At 55.1% G+C, this 8603-nt stretch overlaps 1 protein-coding gene across 1 annotated transcript; it reads right to left on the bottom strand.

Moving 5' to 3' along the window:
* Nucleotides 1–372: 372 nt before the first annotated feature.
* LOC123166655 (transcription factor ILI5) lies at nt 373–1483 on the bottom strand. Its single transcript, XM_044584458.1, has 2 exons — nt 1245–1483; nt 373–1091 (listed from the first exon to the last, which is right to left on the bottom strand). The coding sequence occupies exons 1-2, from the start codon at nt 1356–1358 to the stop codon at nt 939–941; spliced, it is 267 nt and encodes an 88-aa protein (XP_044440393.1). The 5' UTR covers nt 1359–1483; the 3' UTR covers nt 373–938.
* Nucleotides 1484–8603: the final 7120 nt, after the last annotated feature.

Genomic DNA, 8603 nt, shown 5'->3' with positions numbered 1-8603 from the left:
CTGGCGCACTGTTGATCCGTCGTCGGCTAGCGAGCGGCGGCCTGTCAATTCCTCCTCCCGGATCGGCGTAAGCAATGAACCGTCTGGCATCCCTTTCTCACACCCGCGACCACCGGTGGATGGAGATGAGTGCAACTGCAGAGAGGCCGAAGCTTCCACGAAAGAGCGGCCGGTAATCCTGTGCTGTGCCTACCAGCAGCGACTTGAAGTATCAACAGTACTACGCGAGATAGAGACGATCGACGGCCGCCCGGTGGGTTCGCCATCGTGTGCGCGTCCGTTACTGTCTTGAGTAATCAACGAGCACATGAACCAAGAGTGTACGTATTGCTAATAATAACATAATCAGTACAACAGCAGATCTCGTGGAGCTTTAACAGATAACATAATCAGTTTGGATTAATTATAATAGTCATTCAGCCGAAGCCACGACAGTACATAGTACATACATTCATGGGTGATTGATACCGAGTAGGAGCAGTATATTAGCAGTACCACCACCGGATGGGTAGCTAGCGGTCGGCCGGTTGTCTCTAGGGGAAACAACTCGATCCAGACTGCAAATAAGTAACCAAGTTTACACAGGCAGATGAGAACATGAGAGAGGGGGATCGGAGGGATGGAAACCGGGAGGAAACCACATGCAAGGGTGAGCTAATTAAGCAGCTATAGAACTTAGGTGGCGGCCCTAGCTAATGATGGATGCCCTACCAAGTAAATTAGACCAGCCTTACCATGCAGTCCTTAGGTATCGATCGATCTGCATATGTATGCTTGCAGAGATCGACGGACGGCATATATACCATGTACTGTATGTGTAGACCATATGCGCTTAATTAGCTAGGCATGCAGGAGCTGTACGTAGATGATGAGCTAGCTTAGGACAATCAGCAGGAGGTGATCCATGATGATGATGATGATGATGAGCAGGTATCTAGCTAGCGGAGGAGGCTGCGGATGATCTCGGCGGCGGGGCTGTTGTTGTCCATGGTGGACATGAGGTCGGAGAGGCGGTCGCTGAGGTCGTCCACTTCCCTGTGCAGGCTCTTGATGTAGCTGCACGTCTCCTTGAGCATTTTCGTCGTCGACGCCTGCATGCATTCATCCACCGATTCATTACCAAGCTTCCATAAACCTCCCATAAACACACTAAGCTTGCACCGTGGCTTGGCTGCACACATGCTGACATGCAAGCGCATGTGCTAGCTGCAAACTGATGAAACTAGTCGTGTCGGTCGTCGTACCTGGCTGCTGCTGCTGCCGCGGCGGCGCGCGGTGGGGAGCAGGGTCTGGAGCCTGGAGATGAGCTCGTTGATCTCCTCCTCCGACACGGAGCCGCGCGACCTCCTGCCAGACATCGTCTTCACAGAACAATGCAGGGCGAGCGAAGGTCGGTCGACTGAGAGGCTGTGTGGTCGGAAGTAGAGTGGGCGCGCGGCTAGCTGCGAAGTGCGATGGGGAAGAAGGATGGGAGACGACTGGGGGCTTTTATAGCTAGCTAGGGAGGCACCGGCCGGCCGGTTGGCCAGAAGCCCAGAAGACGGGGAGAGCCTCCATACAAGACAGGGTCGATGACGTACGTAGGCCAAGAGAAATGCAGATTAGGAAAAGGAGATCTCTCTCTTAAGGAAAGGAGTTAGCGGTCGTTTCATCCAGCTTAATTAGCCAGCTCGATCTGCATGCATGGTGCCGTTTCTTACACAGATGAACAAAAGGAAAAGGTTAAGGGGTACCGGGCCCGCGTGTCCCTCTCCCTCACTGTGGATGTCCGCCTAGTTATGAGCTACGGCCACGCACCAACCTTCCCCCTCCACTTGCCACGTGCCCACAGCCCCCCTGTCGATTTGTGTTGGTATCATCAGTCTCCCGGCCGGTAACGTAGCAAAATGGCCAGGAGAGGAGATGCTGTTCACGTCGTCCTCCTCCGACCGCGGGAAATGCTCTCGACTGCTCGCAATCAATATATACGGTTTGCGTAGCAAGTGTTCGAGAAACTCTGGAGTCTAGAGCATGCAGATGCCGCCAGATCGATCCAGCAGCTCTGGTCAATGGGTGGGAGAACAATATTTTACCAGGGCAAGGCAGGGCAGGGCACGTCCCCATCGCGGAGCGACCCGAGTAGCAGACCCGGAAGATGCCATTGTCCCCCGATGTCCCGGTGCCGGAGCAAACAACTCGCCTCGACCTAGCGGCCGGTCGGGTCCTGCACGCAGCGGCGGACCGATCTCATTGCTAGCTTGTCCTGTGTGGTAGGAGGAGTACGCTTTGGATGCTTAAGATTCGACAAAAAAAAAACAGTGGATCTCGCATAGTATAACCACATGCTTAACAGTTAACAGTGGATGCTTAATGACAGGATCAACTTTTTAAAACGTCACGTCGCAGCGAGGACGGAACGGCGGACGACGCTACCGACATGGTCGTATTCCCGGTCGTTGCATGTCGTAGCGTTGAAATATATTGCCCGCCTTTCTCCATCAGTTCAGACTTTTGGATGAGTTGGCTGGAGCATGAATTCAATATGGTATCCGAGCCAAGAGGTCTTGAGTTCAAGATCCTGCCAACGCAGTATTAAATAAAACGATTCTGCGGCTACATTGCCGCTTTCCTCCATCAGTTCGGACTTTTGGATGAGTTGACTGGAGCATGAATTCAATACGTACGAGCCGACGCTTTTGGCCGCATTTACCAGCTGCCAAAGTGGGCGTCGCTCGCCGGCCAGGTGTCCTGACGCGTACGTACGACGTACATGTATTCGCTTTTCTCGACGGGGCCCGGCGCCCGGACAAGACAAGTGACCGGACGCGTACGTCCACGTGACGGGCGCGTGGGCTAGCTAGCTCGTAACCTTTCGTTTCGTCGGAACGTACGTGCATGTGCCCATGCACGCATGCCGCGCGCGCGGCAAGTGGGAACAGGCGAAACGCACGCCTCGATCGATCGACCAGGCGCGACTGGCCGGGGGCGCGCGGGCGGTCGGGTCCGGCCACAGCGCCTGTCGCGCGGGGGGCACCCCCACGCTCACGCCTCGTCCTGGGCCGCGGTCCGGCTCCTTTTGGCTCGCCGCCCGTGCCAAAGTGGGAAAAGGGAGCGCGCTCCAACGGGTAGAGGGCCGCCCATGTGAGCAGGACGGGCGGGGCGACGGCGACGGGGCGGTGCGCACGGCGAGGGGCTACGATCACCACTGCTGCTACACCACACGGCACGTATTCTGCTCGGACGGACGACGCTCCGGCGCGGCGCGGACGGGGTCGCCATCGCGGGGGGCGCAGGTATCTGGGACACTCGCATATGCGCCTTAATTGGTTGGCTCCATCCACGGGTTTATGGGTGCCGGAGATGAGCGAGATTCATGTATGGCGTGAGTGAGATCGAGGCAGCGACATCCATCTCGATCGGTCCATCCATCGGGGGCTAGCCACCTACAGCGGCCTAACGCCCCCCTGATCGGCTGGGGCATAACTGTTGAGGATAAATGCGCCAGACACGTGTCGATCACAAATCAGCGCTCGTCTAGTACAGTGCCGATCCTTTGCGCACATTTACAACCGAGCCACTCACCCAAATGTTTTTTTTTTCAAAAAACATCAGATTTATTATGAAAGTTCACCTGGTACGAAGCATCTCAAGCATAATAAAAAAGTTACATCAAGATTACAAGAACACCGAACGATCACTACTTCTGCCAGAACGAGCCGCCGACACGCCGCTGTCGGCGCTTTCCTACTGGAGTCGGCTTCACATTGTCGATGATAGCTGTGAAGTCTTTGTGCACGTGCCCCTAAAGACCAACGCCATGGAGTCGGGGTCGTCGCCGTTGAAACCTTCCTTAGATTTGAAGCACCTGACACTAAATCTCGCCACATAACGAGAAATTCTAACCTCACCGTCCCAAGAAGATGGCAGGAATCTATGCTGGAGCTCCGTCGGCTACGTCGACATACAAACTCGAAAAGGATCAGAGCCTGAAAAACAAACTCAAAGAAGAAGCGTTGTCATCCACCCAAGCACCATACATGCGATGACTAAAAAACACTATCCTAAACTACTAACCGGAGCGAAGGCAACGACATTCCTCTCCCCACTACCGGCCGCCGGAGCGGCGACAAAGGGCAGGCGACCCACAGGCTCGGCAATGAAGACTAGAGGGAAGAGTTTGTCCTAGCCGTCTAGGGTTGGCTAGGGGAGGAAAAGAGGAAGTCTGCTTTCACAAACACAGTCATGGACTGTCGGTAGAATTCGATTTGACGAAGCTTTTTTCAAACGGATAAGATAGCTACTTTTACACAGCCATATGGACGAGCGAATGAGCAGCCCCGGCTTGGCTGCATCCTGCATGGTACGCCATGGCTCTTTCGTGAACGCGGGGCCCGGGGCCGACGAAGGCCACGTTTGTGGCGAAGCGAGATATACGCATGATCAGATCACCCGACCCCAAAGTTGCGCTGCCGGTGAGGTCGCCGTCGCGGCGTTTATTGCCTGGAGCCGCCGGTGGGATCCCACACGCCGTGCCGCTGCCGCGGTCGAGACGAGCTCCACCGCGCGCGCGCGCGCACGCAGGTACAGCGCCATGTGCGTGCCACGCCCGACGTACGCGCCCGCCCGGAATCTGGTCGGTCCCTGCCTGCCTGCAGCGATCGGCATCATCGCGCGCGCGCTCGCGGCCGGGCGGCGGTTAGTTCGTTGGGGTCATGCACGATGCGTGCATGCATCCCCGCCCCCGGCCCCACGTAAACGTCTAGAAGAAAACGCACGGCCAAAAAGCAACGGTCGTGCCGTGCTATAGTTTCTTGGTGCTTCTAATACAGGTACATAAATTGGATTACGGAGAACTAACTGTATAGACACTCCTGTCATGCATGCCTGCCAGGTTTCATAAATTGGATTTTCGAATTGAAACCTTTCATTCATGGGGTCAAGTGATATATAGTAACATGCATGCATTCACGGCAGTGCCCTAGGCCAGCTTGTGGTCGACCATCCCATGAAAATGGATGAAACTGGCCCTTTTTTGAAAGAGATAAACGCACCATTGGTCATTGAACTCTCACGAGATGAGCACATTGGTCACTCTTCTCTCAAAATGTGATGAACCGGTCACAACACTCATTTTGATGAGCAAATTGGTCACTCTACCGTATCCGGCCATAACGGGTGCTGAGGTGGCATGCTGACTCGACGTTGGGCCCACAACTACGGCACCTGCACATATTAGAGGTTGGGATACTTTGCAAAAAAGACCCTAGAAATATTGACTAGGAACTTGTCATGGCTACACCAGTTTCACACTAAATTGGGCCCACCTGTCAGCCTCTTATGGACCATGCATGAGCAACTTAAACGCCAGTTACAAGCGCGACAGGAGCTACGGGAGGTGAGATTGGCGTAGGGGCTATGCGGGAGTGAGGTCGCACCGGCCTGGGGTGGTGCGAGTGTGCGGGTTGGCCACAGGCACGCCGATAGTGAGCTCCAGCGGCACTAGGGCGCATGCGGGCTAGAGAGGACATAAGAGAGAGAGAAGAGGTGCACCAACACCGAAGGGCGCATGCGGGCTAGATCATGCGTGAGCGGAAGGAGATGACAGTGAATCTTGGAGGTGAGGCCATGGCTGCCAGAGGCGGCGGCAGAGCAGGGTTGCGTGGTGAGGCCTTCTCGAGGATGCGTGACATGGATGGGATGTCGTCATAAGCTACAGACGATTCCCATGGGGGCTACCAAGCTGAGAATAAGAAGCTGGGGTCTCCAGGGATGGATTAATATGCGGCAATCTTCCGCCTGAGTGGGAGAAGAAGAGTGCGGCGCAGGTGCTACAGGGACTCGGGGTTCGATTCCTATGGCAGAAATTTATAGGGAATCTCTACGAAGCCTTGGATAAGACGGCGAGGTTATTGTTTGTGCGTGCGACAAAGGACGTAGGAGACGGTGCACACTGGATGCCGACCACGAGCGCCGTGGACTCCGCGAGCGTGAGTGTAGCTGCCTAGGCGGTGATGTTTTGGTTATTCCGATGAGATGTCATGAGGGAGGACGCGCATGTGCTGGTCCATAGTGTTGGTAACAACGCGAGTGCTAGCATGCCGGAGATGAAGCAAGTGCTAGCATGCCGGAGATGGATATGGGGACTGGCTTGGCCACAATCAAGAAGGGGAGACGTACGTGTGAGATAATGCATATCCTGAATCTGAGCATAGTACGGACTCACGAACAGTAAGAACTACATACAACGGAAGAGACACAAGTTCAGACAAATACATAGCGGTTGCGGATCGAGGCTACTACGTCCAAGCTCCATCAATTCTATGTCCTTTTTCTCTAGGTGGCTCATTCGGACGCAATAGGTGGCCACGGAGTGCACGGGGGAGCGCGGTGCAGCGGGCTAGCGGATGAAGGAACCTCCACCCCAATTGAGGGAACACCATGCCACACCAGGAGTGGTCACCGAGAGAAAGACACAATGGGCTCGCCATCACGCTTGTCGGGGGCAGTAGCAACGGCCGGCGCACATTGCGCGCGACGACGATGGTAGCAATATTGCAGATCGTCTTGTGTGGTGGTAGTGGCGTCGGGGCATGGCATGGCGTGGTGCATCTCAGTGTGAGCGGCCTCGGCAACGGTCATGGCGCGGCGGCGGTCGGCGGACGAGAGCCCATGGCTTGGTAGCTTTGCGTCGAGTACCTGTCTGGACTCTGGAACAAGCACCAGCGGAGCAAAAAATACTACAAGGGTCCAAACTATGCTCCACATCTTCCCAGGGCCCTTCTTGCAAAAAATCCCGCCATCTGATATGCGCATGTGCTGTGTGCATGGGCCCAACGCCAAGTCAGCATGCCACCTCAACACCCGTTACGGCGGGAAACGGCAGAATGACCAGTTTGCTCATAAAAATGAGTATTGTGACCGGTTCATCACATTTTGAGAGAAGAATGATCAATGTGCTCATCTCGTGAGAGTTCAATGACCAATGGTGTGTTTATCTCTTTTCGAAACTTCAACACAAAATGACTCTAATATGAAAATATTTCCGAAATTGGCCCTTTTTGCATGACGCCTGAGGCTAGGAGCATGACGGCCTAGCCTCGGGCATCGTGCGAAAAAAGGCCAGTTTGTAAAATATTTTTAGATTAAGGTCAATTTGTGTTGAAGTTTTGAAAAAAGGCGAGTTTCATTAATTTTCACAACCATCCCGGCCCCGGCGGCGACGCCCACCCTGCGTGTCGCGGCTCCCGCTCAGCCCGCAGCTACCCGACACATGGTGGCCAACTGGCCGGCCGGGCGCGTGCAATTGTTCCACACTCCCAAGTCACGACTGGAGAGTGGAGGCAGTGGTAACCGATTCATCAGATCATGTGAGTCCGACCGGCTGATCAACGCAGGTCCACCCAACTCGTCGTCGTCGACGGTGCCTGATGGGTCCGGGCCTTATTTAGTCGGCACGGCAGTCACGCCGTGCATGCACGCATGGACGGCTACTGTGCTCGCTCCAGCCGCATGCATGCATCTGAAGTCTCGTCTTGCTGCGAAACAGGCCGACCGGGCAGCACGCTGCTCTTCCAATAATCTCCGCATGCAGCATGCATTGCCGGCCTGGAACTCTGACTGCTGCATGACAATCGATCGGCTAGCTAGCTGGATGTTCAGAAACATTTCAGGTAGTAGTAGGGGCGTCGCTGAACCTCTAGTGACGTCAGCGTGCATGATTGGAATGGCTTCATCAGCTAACTATAGTTACGACAATACGTACATGTAATTTTTTTTCATAAGGGAATGTAATTTCTCTAAGTGATCTATATACAGAATTGCAATACAAGATTCAGAAATAATCACGAGGCTACAGACCGTGGTCCTGTACAGAGACAGACACGTACAAGTTCATAATCAAATATGAACCTTTTCGACGGCAGGACCAGCAAAACCCCCCAGGTATCGGTCCCGAACCTGAATGTGTCCACCCACATATCCAATTTCGGTTGGTCCCTGTGCACCGAGAAAACACACGCCATAATAATCCTCCCGTTTATTTGGACATCAATACCGTGCGCAACCAGAAACTTTATTGCATGCTCCCGATCATATCCAACGAGCTCATGCTCATCCAACTACCGATAGCATAGGAGTAGATCGCAGACAGAACTTTTGAGACCCTATCCACCTGCTGATTAATTGGCATAGGGCCTGGCAGCAATACATACGCTGTCTGCTGTTGCAGAGCTCGGGCGGGCCGAGCCTGCGTCCGTGCCATGCATGCATGCATGCCTCCGGGAGTCCAGGAGCCAGCGCGCCCGCCACGCACGCACTGCTGTCCTCGGCGGCAGCGATCTACCGGTGCGCGCCGCGCGGCGTAATGGACATGCCGGGCCGGGGACCGCCGGCCGGTGGCATGTACAGGTGGGGTGGCCGGGGGCCGGCAGGACGTGTGCCGGCGAGCAAGGTGGCAGGCGCCTAACGCCGGCCTCCGCAAGCTGCCTGCCTGCCGCGCCCGCGGGACGAAGGGACCCATCGACAGCGGCATGTGTGGCGTTTGATCTGGTGGTCGATCCCGACCGATCTCAGGGTCCGTCCGGAAGCTGGCTAGGCCCAGGTTGGTGGGAGGCAGCATTGTACAC

Source organism: Triticum aestivum, chromosome 7D (assembly GCF_018294505.1).
Source record: "Triticum aestivum cultivar Chinese Spring chromosome 7D, IWGSC CS RefSeq v2.1, whole genome shotgun sequence".
Taxonomy (NCBI): Eukaryota; Viridiplantae; Streptophyta; class Magnoliopsida; order Poales; family Poaceae; genus Triticum; species Triticum aestivum.
Note: the sequence above shows the minus strand (reverse complement) of the source record. Positions and strands in the feature narration are given on the sequence as shown.

Coding starts and splice junctions, on each gene's coding strand:
- LOC123166655 (XM_044584458.1), bottom strand. CDS start 1,358: ATGTCTGGCAGGAGGTCGCGCGGCTCCGTGTCGGAGGAGGAGATCAAC. Junction 1,092..1,244: donor GCGGCAGCAGCAGCAGCCAG/GTACGACGACCG, acceptor GAATGCATGCAG/GCGTCGACGACGAAAATGCT.